Genomic DNA, 22055 nt, shown 5'->3' on the forward strand with positions numbered 1-22055 from the left:
CCACATCCAAATAACATTTTATTTCATATGTAATATCATTGATTGTAAATACTATACTATACTATATATGATAAAACCTAATATCAGTTTACATGGCCATTCGCTTAATGTGGACAGATAAGTTTAGTCCTGACATGTTCGCATTAAGCGGAATCTACTGTATATGATTATGAAAAATTAAGAAAATGTAATCAATATACATATAAAGAAAAAAATTAGATATACTCCTTTATTATAATCATTAAACTTATTTACAAAAATGTACATTAAACAAGTACTACAAATTAATTCTTACTGTAAAAAATAACATAGTAAATATGGCGAGTTGATTTATTTCTTAAATATGTAAAAGTAAAAAAAAAAAATGTAAAAACAACACTGACTTTACGTATATACTTTGTTTCCTTTTTAAACAATGTAGTAAATTTAAAATATGGCTGTACGTTTTTTTTTTTTGTTATTAGCACCTTTAATTATACATAATAAATAACTATATATTGACTGCCTGTACAAACTTAATAGTATTATTTTATATATGTATAACAGATAGTCATTATCGCATTAAAAATAAAAATGTTTTTCTTTAATTCTTTATTACCTTTATATACAGTTTCATTATATTACTATATTTTAATTACCAATTAAGATAACTCTTTACATATATATATATTATATTGTTATTAATCATCAGAATCGGAATCTTCCTTTTTCCTTTTCTTGGCGTTAGAATTTCTTTCAGCAAGTCTTATAGCTTTAATCAAAATTCTTTTTTCTTTAATTCTTTTTATTCCATCAGATTCTAAATTTCTAAAATATTAAATAAATGATTATAATTTGTTTTATAATTAACTATATAAAATAATTAACATTAAACATGTATAGATAATGTACTAAAAATTTAACATTTTATTACTAAAAAAATGTAATTTCCTTGTATCGTTTACAGTCATATTAATACAATACTAATAAATCTAATATTAAATTACCTAATAAAAATACCATTATTATCAGAATTCAACCAAAAAGAAGATATTGATTCAGGCCTCAGGGATTTATTCTTTAGTCAAATAAAATGCTACAAGTAGTGTTATCTATGTATTAGCTACTTTTATATAAAAAAAAATATACTCTCTAAACAACAAAACCTCCTAAGTAATGATAAATGATAGGGTAAGTTTAAGTTATATTTCTACAGTAATAGATGAAATTATTGTTATTATTCATGTCAAAAGATGGAATAGAACCATTCTAAATAATTGACTGCTCTAGCAGTGGCGAAGCCAAATTTTGCCCCCTACATGTTAGCCAATGTTTCTTGAAGATAACGTACAAACATTTACGACTAATATTCCTAATTGGAAATATTATTACACTTAATTTGGAGACCACCAAATAAAACAGGTCATTTGTAGGAGATCCGCAGAAATGGACAACAATCGGTCGGCCGACTGATTATTCTTTTTTGAGAAAGGGTATAGTTTTTAGTATTAAAAGTTAATTGTTTTTTTAGTTTAATAATCTGTTGACTATGATGGTAAACCCTATGACCTATACTTCCATTGAGGTTACTGGAGAGAACAGGTATTAATGTAATATTCTAAGTGTTGGTTTCTGGTTGCTTTCTACATGGAAGGGTGGCAATTCTGTATCTTAAAATAGTTACTTATCCAAAGAAAAACAAAATACTTGCTGCATAATTACATTCACAAACTCTATGTAACATGGAAAGAAATTCAAATACCAAAAAGTTATTTTAAGTAGTATCACAATAGCTACATGCTAGGGGTCTGAGCACTTATCAATTAATGTTAAAAACAACATACAATTAATAAATGAATATTTATAATTTGTCAATATAACTATTAAATCTACTTATATACTCTATTAGGAATAACATCAGACCTTGGCGGCCAACAACTTATGTGTGGCTTTAATATACAGCAGGCATATAGATAGTTGACTAAGCGGGGTTGACAAACAAATATTGTCTGACCCAATGTCTAATCTCATTCTAAATATATTAAATTTAATTATTCTACTTACGCCACTGCTAATTTAATTGTTTGCAACACCTTTCGATTTGGATTAAAGGGTACCAATGGTACAGCTTCATCATCAGTACTTTCATATTCAGATGAAGAATAAGAGAAGCCATACTTTTTAACTTGCAATGCTCTTTTGGCTTTTTTCTTCTTTAAAGCTTCCCTTAACTGTTTTTTTTCCAAATCAACATATTTCCTTTTAACGGCTTTTTTTGGTAGTTCCATAAGTTTTTCCACAGGTTTTTTTGCTATATCTTTTAACTGGACATAACATTGAGGCATAGAACTACTAGTACTAGGTTCACATATTATCTCATGAGAACTACTTGTACTAGGCTCACATATTATCTCATGAGAACTACTTGTACTAGGCTCACAATTTTTTGCTCGATCAATTTCAATAGCTTTTGCTCGTTCAAGTTCAATAGCTTTTGCTCGTTCAAGTTCAATAGCTTTTGCTTGTTCAAGTTCAAAAGCTTTTGTTCGAGCAAGATCAATAGCTCTTCTGCTTGCTAAAAATTCTTTCTAAGGAAACAATACCTTATTACAGAAACAACAGTAATTATTAATGATAATAAGTAATTATATAACTCACAACTGTAGGAATGTTAGAGGTATCCTCATCAGGTGTAGTGGAAGCAGTTTTTGGACCCAAACTCCTTCTTCTTTTGGCAGGACCCAAACCACTTATTTTAGAACGAGTCAAACCATTTGTTTTGGCAAATCTGGACACTCTTTCTTCTCTAAAATGTAAATGTTAATTTTCAATTATTAAGATTCTCGTGTATATGGTTTGAGGATATTCTATACCATTGTTATACTAACATTTACATTTTTTATTATTTATGTTTTGTATTAAAAAAACCATATATTTTTTTGAAAAAGCAAAAAATGAATAACTAAAAATAATTAGGTCACATTGTGAAATACTTAGATCGTGTATATATTTAGCTAGAGCAACATTTATGTTTTGTGATTTTATGCAATGGCTTTTTTATAATCCAACTTGAAATATAAAATAAAAGTATTTTTAATAACATGTATTTAATAGAACCAAAAAAATACTGATGAAATAATAATGAAAAATGTTGGTAAAAACATAATTATTATACTATTATAATTATTGTGATTAGTAAATGACTTGAAATCTACAATCAAACATTTTTCTTTATTGTTTATTTCTAGTAATTTATGTGTACACTATTTGAAAATTTGCAACTGCTAAGAAAAATTAAAAACAATTGTATGCCATCAATTTTACTTTAGTGGTTTTTAATTAATATTATTATTTTCATTTTCATTCGGTTAAACAACAGAAGTTTATATTTTACAAAACTTATGAACATGGTACCATTGTAACTATTTTATCTATAAAGTACGCTTTTGTAAATTTTTGGGTTATGGAACTTGGGTTATTAGACTTATCAAACATTAATCGTTCTGATTCGATAATAAATAAACTAGCACAGTACAAGTATTGTATTTACTAGTCATAAGTATATTTTATTACTAACTATTACACGGTAGCCAGTTGTACTTCTATTACTTTCACACAAATAGTAATAATTGACCATAAATTTAAAATAAAATGAAAAATCAACCAGATTTAGTCGATCTAATTAAAGCATAACATTTAGTTTTAAAAATAAGGCATTAAGGCCTCTAGGATTATAAATATTATATAATGGGAAACATTTTCTTTAATTTTATTAACTAATAGACATTGAAAATAAGAAAAAATAAATATTTAATAGATAGTTAACCATTTGCCTCAGTGTCAGATGCAGGCACGTAGTCAGAAAATATTCACTAGGTGGGCCAATGTTAGATGGGCCCCCTACCTTTTTATATTATAAAGAGGTAGTTATCAGAATATCATTACTATAAATATATAAGTATATAACCTAATAATACCATAGTTTATCATTATGCTAATTATTAATAAGTGTAATAAAAAAAAAAAAAAATTGATAAAAATACATAAATATAAATCAAATACAAATAATGCTTTTAATAATCATAATTAATAATAATAAAATTCAAATATTCAATATATAGACATAATCTTTAAATTAAATACAATTAATATAATTTATGTTCTAATATAACAGTATTTTTCTATTTTTATGTTTAATAGAGAATCTATTAACAAATTCATCTAGGTTCAAACTTTTGGCAATTTTTTTTCTATACAAATACTTGACAAACTGACGAGTCGGTCATTTGACATACAATTTCGCATATAATTTTTTAATCTTCTTAGACATGAAAAAGTCCTTTCACATGCTAGTATACTAGTATACAGTATTAGGCTTTAAATAGCAATTATTTCCTAATCAATCGTTGAGGATATTATGACTTATAAAAATAAATTATCACCGATTCTTGGTAGCAACAGAATTTAAATGCAATACAATATACATATTTTATTCCAGAAATGGACATGGATTGAATTTAGTTACGTAACTTATTTTAGATTCTAATTAAAACCCAATATATTTGGTTTTATTTGTGCAATATTTAGACAATATTAAAAATTCCATTAAAATTAATAGCCACTGTATAATAATGGGCCCCTCTGAATACTTTGGATGGGCCGGCCTACGGCCGGAAACATAATAGGATGGGCCAGGCACACCCTGGCCCCCCCTTAGCTACGTGCCTGGTCAGATGGGTTATTTTTTTTGTTGAATTAAGTAAGTTTTACCACACTGGAAAGAGTTAAAAATGTAATTACCTATTTACTTTCAACCAATTGTCAGCTTCTCTCACTGCTTCATCCCATGTTGACATCTGCTTCTTACTGTTTTTTATTAATGCCTTAAAACAATAATAATCATTACAAAATAAACGCAATAGTTAATTTGATAATGTCTGTCATATAAACTACCAGTTGAAAGTGATAAATTTATAATATTTCTGTGACTAATCCTGAAATATGTAACTGATATTTATGTTTTAAATCAAACAATAATTTACTAAAATATTAACATAATAGTTTTATACCTTTAAAACTACTAATTCTTATTACTTGAAATTAGAACTTATACTTTATGTATCACTATTATAAATTTGAATTGAATATATCAAATTGTATCAAATATATTATCTTTCTACAAAAATCACTTATTTTGATTAATAAAAATAATACAATTTAAAATGTAATCAATAAGTAGTTTTTTTTTTTTATTGAAAACTATTCAACTATCTAACTATTTAGGAACAGTGATTTAATCTCATGATGTCATAATATCTTACTCTACAGTAGCTGTAGATGTCATTGTCAGTGAAGGATTGACGTATTTTCAGTAATTTCAAATGTTAATCTACAGTTATACAGCAATATCAACAATATATAAACAAATTAACATAAGACATTTTGATTCCTACTATTCTTTCATATGATTTGTTGTTATTTTTTAGTGTAGTCAATTTTGTGTTTATTAGTTCTTAAAGAAATATAAAATAAATATAACTAACAACAAAGGTTGAAAAAAATGCATAGTATAAAGAAATTAGCTAAATATTTTTTTTTAACTTTGATTAAATCTAATATGAGATAAATATTGTATCAGAATATATTATTTAACTTACTAAACTATTGGGATGTTTTAAAAGCAACTTATCTTTTCCATCAAACATTTCTACAATTTTGGCCCAACTTCTTCTGCCATGATCATTACAGAATCGCACGTGTAATGAAAATTTTCTTTTATTCTCTAAAAAAATAAATTTTTTTTTAAATACCTTAAAACAGGACAGAAAAATACTCAAGTCAGGTTAGGTTAATCCAATAAAAAAAAAAAAAAAATGTATCTATTGCACACTAAAGTCTACTTATAAATAATATAGACAATGTACTTAATGTACAAACTCAAAATATAATGCATATATATTAATTTTTTGAGAACTAATGTTGATTTTACGACACCCAAGTTAAAACCTATTTAAAAAAAAACATATTACTGCTGAATAAAAATAATATAATAACTAAAGCGCAGATGTTTATGACAGCACATTTTTTTTGCACAGCCAGAATTACACCGGAGTATGATATAAATCAGATTTATTAAGTCTAGATTCCAAATAAGCAAACTTATTTTGCATATTTGACATTTTTGAGCATATAAACGCATATATTGATTATTTCTAGATTAAGTAGCATATATTTTATAAATTATATGTATAATATTAAAAATTGTTCATATTACTATTAATTATTTTTGTTAATTGTGTTTATGAGTAAGACCTGCATGTTATTATGAGTGAGCCAGTGGGTTTTACCAATTAGTGTGAAGTTACGAGATTACAACGTGTTTAATATAACTTTTGTTGACATTCAATATTTAGTTGTGTTTGTTTGCTGCAGTTCAACGCTGCATTTAAAATATTTTTTCTAACTCACATTTGATATATAATAATGAAAATGCCGAAAAATTTATTAAGTAGTTTTGTGAATGAATTGAGAAACATATATTTACTTTCAACGGAAAAATATTATTTTGCAAATTCTGTTAAGTTAAAGTATCTGCAACTAAACAATTATTAGTCACACAACACTTGACAACTGCAAAGCATGAGCATGCGTTAAAGAAAAAGACGCAAACAGAGTACAAGTCAATTGTTATTAAATGCAAATACTAACAAGAAATCTGATTTTAACTCCGATCTTATCTTACTGAAGCTTTAGTTTTTGCTAATATTCTACTCCACAAGGTAAATAATTTTAAATTTAAAAACTTCTTAGAAAAGTATACATCTAAAAATATCCCTGATGAATCAACCTTGAGGTAAAAATGATGTAGACAGTATTTATTAAAAAACTCTACTAAAAAACTAAAATACAAGCAGGGTCTTAAACCGTAAAATTTGGGAATCAATCAACGAGACCACAGATGTTGACGGGCGCTATGTAGCAAATGTTATTGTTGATGTACTTGATTCTTAAGTACCTGACAAAGTCATGCTTGTTAATTGTGAACATCTTGAAAAAATTAAACAGTACAATAATAACTTATTGATAGAACGATGAATTTGGACCCCCGGAGTAGTACACAATAAAGTTTTGTTACTAGTTAGAAACACTGCACCATATATGGTAAAGGCTGGATCAGCGATCCAAATATTTTATCTAAAAAGGCTTCATGTAATTGTCTCGCTCACGCTTTATATTGAGTAACTGAGCAAATCTATAGTGATTTTTCGTTGGTTGACAAACTTATTCCGTCCGTCAAAAGTCTTCCTTAAATACCCAGCAAGAATACAAATATTTAAAAGTGAAGCACCAGAGTTAAGTTTGCCCCCAGAACAAGACATAACGCGTAGGGGAACATGATTGACGGCGGCTATTTATTACTGTGATTTGTATCAAACAATTAAAAAAATTATAAACAAATTTGATCCCAATGATGCTTTGTCTATAAGAACGGCTCAAGAAGTTTTTGGTGAACAAAGAGTTGAAGCCAATTTAGCTTTTATAAAATCAAATTTTTCGTTCTTATCTTCAGCTCTAACATCTCTTGAAGAAAAGGAGAAACCTTTATATCAAATCCGGTTGCCACTATAAACATTGTTTCAGAAAAACTAGCAATTGCAGCATTAACTCCTCAAGGTAAATAAATCAACACAAAATTCCAAAAAGTCTTGGATAAAAATTCTGGGTATAAAGTACTATCCAAAATTTATAAAATACTAGTGGGTGAAACGGATTCATTTGATGGACTTTCTGATGTTATAGAAGCTGACGATGTTGTAAACTTGTACGCAATGATGAACTCTGTGGACGTGGAGCGGCCATTTTCAGTCTATAAAAACATATTGTCGGATCATCGAGGTGCTCCAAATTTGAAAATATCAGCAAAATAATTGTTGTACAGTATAATACTGATACTTAAAAGTGCTAAACCAATGTAAAATTCAACTTTAATAGTTTAGACACTAATTAATTTTGTTCTCATATTTAATTAAAATAGTTTTAAATACACATTTAAAAGAGGTATATACATTTTTTAAATTAATATTAACCCTTTTTTACATACATTTGCTGAAAAAATATTTATATTTAATTTTTTTTTATGGCATATAATTTCATAATTTGACATTTTTAAATTTATATTTTAATGAAATTTTGGTCATTAACATCAGAGCTCTAATAATAACACAATTATACTCCACAAAAAATTTTCCAATACCTAAGTTTAATTAAAATATTGTGTACATAAATATTTTTTAATATATTTAAATTACTAAAATATTATTGAATACCAACATATTGCTTACCAAGTGATCCTTTAATGTGAATTTTAGTATCTGGATCAACACAGACCATGCTAGGCCAAAATGGATATCTTCCAATTTTAGCCCAAACTATATCACCAATCTCAAAATCGTTTTTTTTTTTCATTAGTAGAAGTAGGAGATTCATGTTCCGCATTTTTAATAGATTCTTTCTGTATAACAGATGATTTAGACTTATCATCCAAGTTAGATGTATCGGTCAGTACATGATTAACAGGAGTTAGTGAGCTTGTCGAACATGGTAATTGATCTTTGTCAACATAATTTGATTTATTCTCTTTAATAGAATCAGCCATTGTACTATACTTTATCTGCAATAAAATTTATAATATTAAGGCTGTTGTAAAGAAGATACATATCAAAGTTTGGGTGAATATAAAATTAATGAAAAAACTACAAATAGCTAATAACTGTACCTATATTCAAACAAAAAAAAAATTATACAATATAACAAAATTTCTTTACTAAATATATGAAAAATTATTTTCTCAAAACTATGTAGGTGTTTAACCTGAGTGAAACATCATTGGTATTTATGACCAGAATTATTTGTTTTAATAGCCATTACTCATTAAATGGTTGATTTAACATATTGCCAAATTTATAATAACAAATACCTTTCTTACACAAACATAATGTACAATATAGATTTAGATAAATATAATTATATTATTTTTATCATAAATATTATTCCTCCTGGTTGTCCTGATTGTGCACAAAGAACTCAATCAAATTCAGATGAGTGAATAATATTAAATTATTATTTATTTAAATGGATATAAGTTTTAAACGCTTAAGAGGGCCCCCATATTTTGTCTCCGTCTTACACACGTGACATAACAAATTTAGTTCACAAGTTTCAATATTGTGCTGTTACTTTTGATATTAGAGTGAACTGACTGACCTATTATAAAATTTAAAGGTTAGATTATTATCCAGGGCCCCAAGTAGCCTTTTATTGATATTGTTATTTTTAAATAACTTATGATCATTTTAAAATGTAGTTTCAAAAATATCATAACTTACTTACAAATAATAATATCAATAAAATAAAACGTGGGGCCCTGGATAATAATCTTACCTTTGAATTTTATAATAGGTCAGTTCACTCTAATATCAAAACTAACAACACAATATTGAAACTGGTGAACACAAATTTGTTATGTCTCGTGTGTGTAAGACGGAGACAACACATGTGGGTACTACGTCCTCTTAAAATAATAGTTAATTTATAGATTTATAGAAGATAGTTGGATATATACTACTAATATAATAATTTAACAAATTTAAGCTTACATTTACATATTCTATTAACTTGTCTAGAGAAATTAAATTGCAAACATTGAAATTTATAAAATATGCATAATTTATTGTATTGTCGATTAGTCATTAATCATTAGTAATATAAAACAGAAAATATGCTTTATTTGTATTTTCAATATTTGTTATTGTTTAAATAAAAAAACAGTGAGTTTCGCTTAATGTGATCACTGGTTTATAGAATCAACCGTTGTTTGGAATCAAAATTAAAAATCCCAAATTATATCTTAAATGTTACTTATGTTAAATTAACCTTTTATTAGAATCACCAAGTACCGAACAATTGAATCATATTTAAGAATATTCTTATCGTTTTAATGGTATTTCAAACTTTCATTAAAAAAAAACTGTTTTGAAAAAGTTAAAAGGAGCTTACCTATTCAGAAAAAATGTCGAAAACGATACTTTTCAGTTATTCCAAAAGTTATAGGTACAATGTAAATACATAATTATTTAATTTAAAATAATTAAAAACCATATATATATTATATTAATTAAGTATGGATTTTAATTGCAGGCTAATATGAAAATGAAATTGATAAATTCTTAAGTACAATCAAAAATAGGTAGTTTCTTTACTTAATTTTATTTTAAACATACATATAAATATACTCATCAATAAAAAAATATGTTTTAAGGAATCAACCGGTTAATATAATCAAAATGGTCTGAACCAATGTGATCACATTAAGCAGAACTCACTGTAGTAATACTTGATGGAATAAACAATTTCACAGTGGATTCAATATAATACTACAAATAAAATAAAAAGCAGCCATTTTAAAATGAATGGTTCACATTACCTATTAAGATTGGCAGATAGTAGCATTGATTTCACAAGTACAAACTGGATATTACTGTAAATAAGTAAGTGTTGGTTATGTCAACCGTTTAATTTCAATGTTGCACTTGAAAACCGATTTAGAACAGAGCTCTCAGTAATTTTTCTATAGCTCAAAAAGTAGTTATATAAAATTGTCTAAGTATATTAACCATGACAAAATTGGGATACAGAAATAATATTTAATCAAATATCTACATCCATAATCCGTATAATTTGACTAGATTCGCTTGTTGATTTCGGTAAGAAAATATACATACATAGAAAAAAAACAGGCATGACGTTTAACACATTAAATAAAAATTAAAGTATTATTATATCACGATAATCCAAAAAAATTAAAAGATGGTTTTTCCAAAATCAAATTACGACGACGGCTGACGATACGACAATAAAAAATAATATATTATATAATGAACGAGTCTTGTGTGTGTGTTTTTAAGAGCCATTTGACGACTCAAAATAATAATATTACCATCAGCTTGTGTTAACGATTTAAACAACACACATAGTTGATAACGTCGTCCCGCGCAAATCACCCACCGCTACACCGGAACGAAACGAACAATGATACGATAACTACAAACAGCTAGAGAAGTACGACTATAGATAATAAAAGAAAGTGTAGAAAATGCCTATACCAAATGCACCTAAGGCTCGGCGATCGTGATTCCGAAGTGAATGATGCTAACACTGTAACATATACATGGTTGGGTTTTTTTGGTTTTGCGGACGATGCAAACAGCGCTATCAAACTTGCGCATCATTATATTATAGACTAACAACACGCTATTAATAACATAGAAATTCCAGAAAATTAATAAAATAGAAGCGACGGCTGACTGCACAAACTATAATATTCCACAATTTGAACGGTATTGAAACTCTACGCAGTCGTCGCGACTATATTTTATCAACGAAGCCTTTGAGCGCTAACCGCATAAAAAGGACTCTCGTAAAAAAAAAAAAAACGAACAGTAGGAATTATCTGGATATTGTCGCGACACCCGGACCTAACCTCCTAACAGTAATTAATAACTGACCTATTGTAAAATAAATCGAGCACGAGGAGTCGACGGCGCGAACGAATGCATGATAAATAATAAATTAATAATAATAATACGTACCTGTGGGCGAAGTCAACGATGATGTCAAACGTACGGCAAAACGGCAATAATTACTGTTGGAATATCACGAGTAAAAAAACCACTCGGGATCAACAGTAGACAGGATTTAAACGCCGCTGAACCGACCAGACACGCAAATGCCAATACGCCGCAGCAGACGACAGTGCGCGAAGGCAGGCGCGGGAAGAATGAGAGCAGCGGATGAGCGGACGAGCGAGCCGACGAGAACACGAGTCCGGCCAGGCGGGTGGCGGCGGCGACCATGTGAGGAATAAGCCGAGTCCAATGAGTCCCCCGTGCCCGTTGCCATTTGCTGTTCGTACCGCGTCCCCGTCCGACCGATCAAATCAGGTTTTCGCCAGTGGTGTGTACGTGCATTGTGTGTGTGTGTGTGTTATCGGTGTAATCCGAAAGAGTCTCGCTAGAGCGCGAGGACGGGGGGGGAGGGGGACTTGGACATCCGGCACTCGATTATTTCATACAACAATACTAATAATAACATAAGATATACACGATATTATTTGCAGACCAAAGTGCACTTTGTGAACGATGGAATTCTGAATATTCCGATCAAAATAATAATAACTCGGTATTGTTTTGCCGCTCGTATACGATTCGGTTGAATTTCCATTGGAATAACCTACCGAAGCCGAAAGATAATGTGATAATATTATGTTATGTTATGTTATTACTTATTACATAGTACGTACGTATTTTTAAATGAAAATAATATTACAGTGTCAGACGACTAAAAATATTATTGTCCGAGTGTTGTAAAAAAAATATGCGTACATGAAAGTATAATATGGAAAATACTAAAAGAATTTTATTTAAGCCAATACAATGAAAAATAATTTGCTCCGAGCCCTCCAGCATAAATTTACTATAAAAGTACCTACTATAAGGAATGAAAATGCACCTTGTATTGATCGATTAATATACTAGTTAATAAACTTGGTACATTTTGAAATTAAATTAATCCGTTAACTCGTTTGGACTATTTTGGTTTAATATCATAATTTATTATAATTTTAATAATAGAATAATACCATAGTATAGCGAGTTTATTTCTTTCTAAAAATAACTTATACTTGTCAATCTGTCATATTTTATTTGTAGAATGAAAAAAATAAAAATTCATTTTTAAACAAACCTAAAAAAAAAGCATACGAACTAAATTTAGTTTTCAAAATTAAAATCAAGCTACCTAGTAGCAAATTACAATATGTCCATACGATATTTTGTATATATTTTATAATATCATACAATATATATATTTTGTTTTCAGTTCATTTATCTAAGCACCAAATGCATGAAAAATATAATTTATCCAGTCCCCTTGTTATAATTTAAATTATTATTTTTTTTTTGAAAAGTATTTAAAATTGTTAAGAGGACGTCTTACCCGCATGTGCTGTCTCTTTCTTACACACGTACGACATAGTACAATTTTACCAGTTTCAATAGTGTGCTTTTAGATTTAATATTAGAGTGAATTTACCTATTATCAAACTTTTAGGTAAGAACATTATCTATTTTTTTTCGTTGGCTTTTTACGATATTTTAATTTGTAGGTGAGTTATGAGTATGAAATTATTAAATAATTGAAAATTCACTTAAAAATTAAAATATCGTAAAAATCCAACGAGAGACCACAAATAATGTTCTTACCTAAAAGTTTGATAATAGGTCAATTCACTCTAATATTAAATTTAAAAGCACACTCATGAAAATGGTGAACGAAAATTTACTATGTCGTACGTGTGTAAGACAGCACATGCGAGTGAGACATTCTCTTAACAATTTTAAACACTTTTCAAAAAAAAAATAATTTATATTATAACATAAATTTATTTTATATAATTTTATTGAATAATTAATTGATAAACTTAGTAACTTATCAGGGTCATATTTATGCAAGGACAAATGGGACATTAAGAGGGGCCCACCGACTTCAGTCATATAAAATTAATTATATACCGTTTTATCACAATATTTTGAGAAAACACAATTTTACTTGGATATTTTGGTGGGTTATATACAGTATCTAAAAAGTATAATGGGAATTTCTCGAAAACGACGGTTTTAGTCAGTATTGACGATACTTAACAAAATTTCATTGTCGTTATTATCGTCGTAATATTATATAATAATAATATAATAATATATAACTAATAATCGTAATATAATACTATTGACGTTGTCTTGCGTAGTTGCGTGGTGCATTCAGTCTTGCGATTTACGTCAATCATATTTATTGTATATTTATTAGTCATTTGTGAATTATTTTTAATAATTTAAAATATCAAAATAATATTTAAGTGATTTAATGAAGAGAAAATTAAAATATAAACGAGATCCAGAAACAAAAAAATTCATGGTAGTTTGGATAAATTTACATTTAGAACTAATTTATCTACTAGCGCACAATCGCCAGGTAATACATTTTTAATAACAATATGAAGTCATACTCTTCTATGATCCAACTACTCATATACTAATTAGATACTTACAGCATTAGTTTAAAAATATATTATGCGTACATTTTTATTTTAGTATTGAAGAAAATAAAGATGGACAATTTGGGGCCCAAAATTGTAAATTGTACAGGGCCCACGAATTGGTAAATCAGGCCCTGTAACTTATTATTTATTAAGTTAATTAAAACAATTAATACTAAAGTAAATTAATTGGAAATGTTTATTCGACGTCCATACTCCATACCGACAAGCAATAACAATAATATCTAAATATCGGAATATAAACAAGCTACAATCTCATTACTTCAATAATAGACAATAGTACTAACTAATAAGTAATGAGTAATGACACTAATAACTTTTCTACAAATAATAATATCTATATGGTATCTATAATATATTATATTTATATAATATATGTGGGTATATCGTATAGGTATAACACTATTCTATAGAATTATATTTTGTAATTTCAACATTATACATAACATGATAATTTTATATTTAATGGAAATTCGAAATCACGATTCTCAAAATTACATATTATTTTCGAGTACTGCCAAGGTAATTAATTTTATATTATTGGTATTAATAATAAAAATAATAATAATATTGTATATTCAATATAATTTAATATTTAATGTCAATGAGTGTGAAATGGTGCAAAGCGGGTCATGATCATATTTTTGTGGGCAGATATTTATAAAATGCGAAACAACAAGTTTCTAATTTACAATTTTATGAAGACTTATTTAAATTTGTCTCATAAAAATTATTTTTCATCACTAGTTAATGAATATTGATAAATAATTTATAGCCCATCATGTGTGGTGTGTATTATATTTGTCTTAGAATAAAAAGAAAATCAATTAATTTCATATAATTAATTCCTGTTTTTTTTTTCTAACGTCTGGCAACTAGTTTTAGTTAACTTTGTTTTGCTTATATTATTATTTATTTTGGTATATAGTTTAGAAATATGGATGATGATACGATATTATAAATTTATAATTTAATATAATAAACAAGACAGTATAGTTTCAAATGTTTTAATAAGACATTTATTGCATGTAAAATAATTTATAAACACATATACCTTGTAACTGTTTCTATCTCTTGATATATTTTATGGATTTGTTATGTTATTAATAACTTTTATTTATTACAGTTAAATGTACCTAGTACCTACTAACTCTCTACATTTAAAAAATGAACAACGAAACTCGTTCATTTGAATGATGAAAGTTCAAAAAACTTTGTTTGACAAAAAAAATTACTTTTTACAATAATATCATAATATGACATGGCCGTTTTATTGTTACAATCAAAATTCTTACTTCAAAAGTTCATAAAAAAAATACTATAAATTTCCACTCAACTTTTTTTTTGATTTCAATATTAAAATTATACTTAGGATTCGTAAATTATTATTGTAATCTATCAAAAAATAAATTTAATTCTCGTGTTTTAAAAAATACTGGAATTAGACATTAGTGTACACTTTTAATACCTAATATTGATTGTATAATAATAATAATAATAATCTAAATAAACAAATAATCATAATATCATTCTATCATCAAACTACATGTAAAAATGTGTACAATATAAATAAGTCAAAAGGTAGTGTAATATGAAAATAGTATTTAGCCGTAATAGTTTTTACTATTACAAATTTTTAGAATATTAGCTAATAAAAAATAAGTAGTAAATAGTAATACCTTATTGTAGTCAACTTTATTGTCATGACAAATTTTATTAGAAATGTTATAAATATAATTTGGTAATATTATTTGGGAAATCATGGGGGTATACATCGATAATATTTTATCATTATATATATTTCTTAATCGTGATATTCATAAGTTATTAGAGTTAAGATATTTGAGTTTATCGTTTAAATTCATTTCACTAAGACGACGACTGTCACGATGGAAACAACATCATCTAAATTAAGACCAAAGCTCGTCAAAGATGGTTTTGAGTACACGATTTTAAGAAAAAATATGAACGATATACGTTGGAAATGTTCAATTACTACGTGTATAGGAAAAATTTCAACAAATCTTATACAACCAGTGAGTACCTAATATATAAATATTTTATTTTTATTTCTTAGCTGTGTATATTTTAACTATACTAGGTATACATGTATTGTAATATATTTTTTCAAAAATATAAAATATTAAGTACATATTATATTTCATAAATATTATTATTTATTATTAACTTTAATTAATTTACTTGCTATTTACATTTATACAAAATAAGTCTTTTTGTGACATTTCTGTTACGCCTTTTAAAATTTATACGATTATACGAATATCCAGCTGATAGGCATTAAATAGTAACGGCTAAATACTATTTTCATATTATACTGCCTTTTGACTTATTTATATTGTACACATTTTTACATGTAGTTTGATGATAGAATTATATTATTGATTATTTGTTTATTTAAATTATTATTATTATTTTTATTATTATTTTTTCTATTTTAATAATTAACACTATACATACCTAATTATTAGTTACTACTTAGGTATAAAACTTAGATTTATAATATAAACTTTATGTATATAATAGTACAGTGTCCGCGTTCTGCATTTTAAACAATGGACAGTACAAAGTGACCGTTTACCGGAAAATAACTGGGAATTTTAACTTTTAACTCATAAAGTACGAACTAAATTCACTTTTCTAACGAAAAATATATTGAAGTTGAAGATTAAAGCATTTTTTTTACAATAAAAAGTACTTACTACTTTCAAACACAAAAATAAATAAATTTAATTTAATTAAATTAAATACTCCATACATACCTATTGGCTATTACCTATGATGACTAGATATAAAAATCCCAAAAAAAGTAAATTTTAAAACTGCTTTTCTAACATACAAATCTCCTTCTTTGAGAATATTGGCTAATGCGTAAACTGTATACTATTCTACATTTCTGCCTATTTTGCTCATAGATCATTTTCATCTATATATAAATTGTTTTATATCATTACCCTTTTATTTTGACTTATATTATCAACTATAAAAACTAATAATTTGAAATTAAAATTGTATTATTATGTAAACGTATTACGTGTTTCTTTATGATGAAAATACTTCAAATTTTAAAACATTGAAAATATAAGAAAAAGAAATATTCTAATGTAAGATTACTGAAAAAATAAAAATAAAAATTTCCTACATATTTAACTTCAATAACATAACATTATTCTCTTGTATTAATATGCATTAGGTCGAATCATAAAATATAAAATATGAATAATCAAATTATAAAAATTCATCATCATATTCAACCGTAATATTTTTAAAAAACGAGTAAGATTTTATGTACCTAACACTTTTGTTATAAACACTAGGACAATGCATAAAAATTTAAAAAAGTAGTGCCCTATGAAAAATAGTAGGTACATCTGGTCACTTTATTATATATACATATAGTATAATACTAGACACAGGTCCCACCAGTCTTATATTATGATTTTTCTAAAAATAATTCTTTTGATCAATTTAGTTCGAAATGGTTTTAAAACTATGCACGAGTTAAATATTTTTAAAAAAAAGTATATTATAATAGTATCAATGATAGTTGTATAGTACACATTTTGGCTCTGGAAATGCCCCGATGGCCGTAGCTATGATGAAATTCAGACAAGCATAATTGTTTCTGCAGTAGTGGTAATAAATAATAACAATAATAATAATATAATATATATAATAATATTTATGTTAGATTCACATTATGCCGTCTGCCATATCAGTACCGCGCCAGTGTGCGAGTGTGTTTAATTTGGAAAGACCTAAGAATTAAGTAATAGCAATTATTGGACCGACGCATTTCTATTTTCGTATTATTTTCAAGTATAAATTATTATATACACTTTTGTTAGTAGTATTCATTTCGTATTTCCCCGTATTATAATTTATAACAACATGGTTATTAAATTTGGTGTATTATATTATTACAATTTAAAATATTTAATTTGTTCATTATTTATTACTTATTAGTATTAAGTAATAAGTTATTACATAGAAATTAATTTAATTTTTAGTTACACTTCCGTATTCTTGTTTTACATTTCTCCATAAAAATGTGAGAAAAGCTTGATTGACTGAGAGACCATTTAATTTATTCATTTAAAGCTGAAGCCCTAAAGGTTTCTTTTAATATTTTAGTTGACAGTTTTTTATTAATAAGAGCGCAGAATGAATCTTGTTCTAGCCTTAAGACTTAAGAGGATGCCAGCGTAGTAATAGTTATCTCTCTCTAACCCACGCGCAACATGGCAAATTTTACGTTTACAAAAATGACTATAACGTCTATAACCATATTAATTTCTCAAATTAGAATGAAATGACCTATTATAGAATTTAAAGTTAAGAACATTATCGGGGGCATCTCATAAGCGTTTTATTATAATTTTTATTTTAAAGCGAGTTACAAATTTGGTACTTTCCTGTTATACGAGACTACGGCTATTTTCGCGACTACCTCCCAAGACTACCTCGTTATATAAGACTACCACGCTTGTTTTGTGAAACCCATGTGAAACACCACAATCCTGTTATCTAAGACTACCAAAATTTGCACACTTTCCTATTATCACAGACTACCTTAGTTTTATTTAATATTTATATTTGTATAATGCACCTGCATATTCAATTCTTTGATATTTTTTTAATCAGTAGGTATTGTTGGGATGGCTATACAAAAAAAAAAATTTAAATACCCAGTAATCATTTGTAATGTATAATGTATACCTATGTATTACACAACACGCGCTACATATATGGCGTACGGTCACTAAAAACAATAAAATAATAATTATAATAAATACAAAAATAATAGTGGTAAAAAATGGTAAATCCACAAATAAAATAATAAATAATGATTGCCACATTTACGAATTATATATAAAAAAAAATGTAATAATATTAGTGTCGTATAATCATTTTAGATGTTTTTACATCAAAAAACTTTTGTATCATAAATTGTTCTCTATTTTGAATATCGATGTGTTAAAATGGCTGTAACATAAATTTTAAATCACTCTGTGTATATATATATATAATAATACTATAATAGATAATATAATAATTGTGAATTGCTACGCGCTAGAACGCAGCGCGTGGATATCGTACAGCTAATTGTGGTAGTCGCGATAAAGGAGGTAATCTTGGGTGGTAGTCACGAAAATAGCTGTAGTCTCGTATAACAGGAAAGTACCATTTTGATAGTCTTAAATAACAGGATTGTGATGTTGTCAAAAATCATAGTAGTCTCGTATAACAGGAAAGTACCACAAATGTTTTAAGATGTATAAACAATTTACAATTTTAAAATACTCATAACTTGCTTTAAAATACGCCAATGAGCATGAAATATTTTTTAGCGAGTAATACTGACATTTTTGTAGTTCAATCGTTCAATGTATATTAAATCAGAAGTAAATGAACATTAGTGTGAGTAAACCGTAAACGGTTGACCATTATCGCTATTTTTACGCCGACGAAATCGAGCCACTACATTTCTATATTTTAACCAAAACAAACAACACCGCGCGACAAATTCATTTTGTTTGTAAAAAAAACTTTTATAGTAATTAAATTAAAATAATTTTCAAATATATTTATAAATTAGGAATGTACATTTACTATATTTGTGGTAATTGGTAAAAATATATCAGAATAATAAAAATGTTATTGAATGAAAAGTGAGATTAAAGGGTTAAGAGGAAGTTGCTCTGGTTGGCAAATTGACGATGTATTATATACGCATAACTTGCGAAAAAATTGAAAATAGAACTATCGTGAAAAACCAACATATAAACACAGATAATGTTACCACTTACCATCAAGTTTCATAATAGGTCGACTCACTCTAATTTATAAGCTTACGGAGCTAAACGTCATCTGCTGAGCGTAAATTTACTAATTTACTATGTTACGTAGTTGTAAGACGGAGACATTGTACTACGGTCTACGACACACTTTATGCACTAAGAAATTGCAAATGTGCACTACAAAACATAAAAATGTGCATCACCTCTATAGTACTATGACTATATCTGCAACCATACCTTGAACGTAAGAAATACATTATTTTTTTTAAATGTGCACTAGGTACGGAAAATCAGAAAAAATAGCTGCTGGGAGACAACACATGCGGCGTGGCGTCCTCTTAATGACAAATTTGCAAAACAAATATAAATAATAATAATAATAATACCATACTATTATATTAAACCTACTTTAGACTTTTAAGAGACATCACGCACACTTAGACTCCCTTTCGTAGCATAGGCGAATCTACAGGGTGTGCCGAGTGTGCCAGTGCACACTCTGCGACTCGTATAAACCTGTGTGGCAGAGGTAATCGGAAAAAAAGTCCCGATGAATATATAAATTCATAAAAAGTCATATAATATCATAAAAAATGTTAATTACTTACTTAAATCACATATTAAAATATAATTTAATTTAATTTATTACAAAGTCCCGATAAAAATGAATAAATTAATGAAAATATATATAAATTTATGTATACAAATACAAGTGGGCAATATCGGTGTTTTAGATTTTTTAACAGCCGTAAGTCATAATATACGAAAAAGGTGTACCTAATTATAATATTACATTTTTATAACATTATTATTATAATTATATAGGTACCTACTTTAATTGTATTATTATTATTGACTTATTTGTTATTGACTATTTATTATATTATTACATTTTATTATTTATAAACATTTTTCATGATATAATATGACTTTTTATGTAACTTTAATGTATTTTTCAATACAATTTTACCATATTTATACTTAAATTTTGATATATTTTCATTAATTTATTCATTTTTATCGGGACTGTATTAAATTAAATTAAATTATATTTTAATATGTGATTTAAGTAAGTAATTAATATTTTTTATGATATTATATGACTTTATGTATTTTTATATTCATCGTGACTTTTTTTTCCTAGTATGGGACTTTTTTTCCGCGATTCGTAACGGGCGTCATTTCAATTTTTTTTTTTTTGGTACGCAAAAATATTGAGCAGGGCACTATTTATTTATTTTTCGACATTTGACATTATTGTAATTTGGCCTTGCGGGCCAAAATTTACAATTTAGAATTTTAGGTACGCAAATGTATACCCTGCGTACCGCAAATGACGCCCCTGCTGTGTAGGGCCAATAATACTCATTCCAGTTACAAAGATATTGACTATTCACTATTGAGTATAACATTAAACAATTTATCATTTAATTTTAATACATTTTTATGGGTACAAATATTGTCTATAAATATTATCGTGATAAGCATGATAGCAAATGTACCAAGCAAAAGAATACCAATGATATGTCGCATGCGATAAAAATTAGTCACAGTTGATATAATGTATGACTCATGTAGCATGCGAGAATTAGTCATACATCGAGAATTGGCTCCCAGTTATATATATTGTATATTTAATACAATACTTTGTTATTAATGATGATAAAATTAAGATGTTATATTAAACTTCCAAGAATTTTAAACATAATTGATTAACAATTTAATTATTGGTTATAAGTGTGTTCGAAAATAATTGAGTAACATAATATATTGAACTTTGCAATAGTTGTTGTGTATTAAATTGAATAGTTTTTAAACATTACATAATACATGTGTATTTTACAGCTTGAAAAATAGCATCTAAACTAATAAAAATTAATATTTATAATCAGGGGCCGGGCCTAGGGTCTGGCAAGGTGGGCGTCTGCCAGGGGCGCAAAATATCGAGTAGGAATGGGGGCGCAAAATTTGAATTTGAAAATCTAAGCCAAAATATTTTAATATCTGTTATTAGATGCGAGTTGATTAATACTGTGTTAATTCATTAATTGTGCTATATATTTAACACTTAATTTTTATAATTAAGC

At 26.9% G+C, this 22055-nt stretch overlaps 1 protein-coding gene across 1 annotated transcript; it reads right to left on the reverse strand.

Moving 5' to 3' along the window:
- Positions 1–203: 203 nt before the first annotated feature.
- Positions 204–10969, reverse strand: LOC132926678 (uncharacterized). The gene is given in 8 exon segments (XM_060991075.1): positions 204–807; positions 2044–2567; positions 2638–2785; positions 4780–4862; positions 5637–5761; positions 8322–8430; positions 8432–8650; positions 10463–10969. Coding segments are annotated over 7 exon segments (1320 nt in total). The 5' UTR covers positions 8636–8650; positions 10463–10969; the 3' UTR covers positions 204–680.
- Positions 10970–22055: the final 11086 nt, after the last annotated feature.

The sequence above is a fragment of the Rhopalosiphum padi genome, chromosome 3, assembly GCF_020882245.1.
Source record: "Rhopalosiphum padi isolate XX-2018 chromosome 3, ASM2088224v1, whole genome shotgun sequence".
Classification (NCBI taxonomy): domain Eukaryota; kingdom Metazoa; phylum Arthropoda; class Insecta; order Hemiptera; family Aphididae; genus Rhopalosiphum; species Rhopalosiphum padi.